A 320-nucleotide genomic window follows, 5' to 3' on the forward strand; every position below is an offset into this window, starting at 1 on the left:
CGGGTCCCAGGAGCCCCTTCCCCAGCAGCCACCTCCAGCCGCCGCTGCCGCTGGACTGCCGCCTCCGTCCCCTCGTACCTTCTTCTTTCGGTCGCGGGAGCGGTTCCTCCGCTTCCTGTTTTCCTCCCTCTCCTTCTGCTCCTGAAGGGCCTGCGCCTCGATGTCTTTGATTTTCTTCAGCTGTTTGGCCGCTTGAGCCATGGCGGGTCGCGGTGCCCAGGTCCCCGCCTCCCGGACCCCTCACGCTTGGCAAGGCAGGTGGCGACAGCCTCCCGAGGAGGAAACCAGGAGTCTCTGCTCGGCGAGGGGGGAGCTTCTCT

The 320-nt window shown here is 66.6% G+C and overlaps 1 protein-coding gene across 1 annotated transcript in view; it reads right to left on the reverse strand.

Annotated features, from left to right (window-relative positions):
• ANK1 (ankyrin 1, erythrocytic) overlaps positions 1-320 on the reverse strand; it is a 624,245-nt gene that overhangs the window by 214,459 nt on the left and 409,466 nt on the right. The window contains exon 3 of the mRNA XM_014536490.1: positions 79-318. Within this exon, the coding sequence (XP_014391976.1) occupies positions 79-201 (123 nt within the window). The 5' untranslated portion in view covers positions 202-318. The remainder of the gene's footprint in view (positions 1-78; positions 319-320) is intronic.

This window comes from Myotis brandtii, unplaced genomic scaffold (assembly GCF_000412655.1).
Source record: "Myotis brandtii unplaced genomic scaffold, ASM41265v1 scaffold103, whole genome shotgun sequence".
Classification (NCBI taxonomy): Eukaryota; Metazoa; Chordata; class Mammalia; order Chiroptera; family Vespertilionidae; genus Myotis; species Myotis brandtii.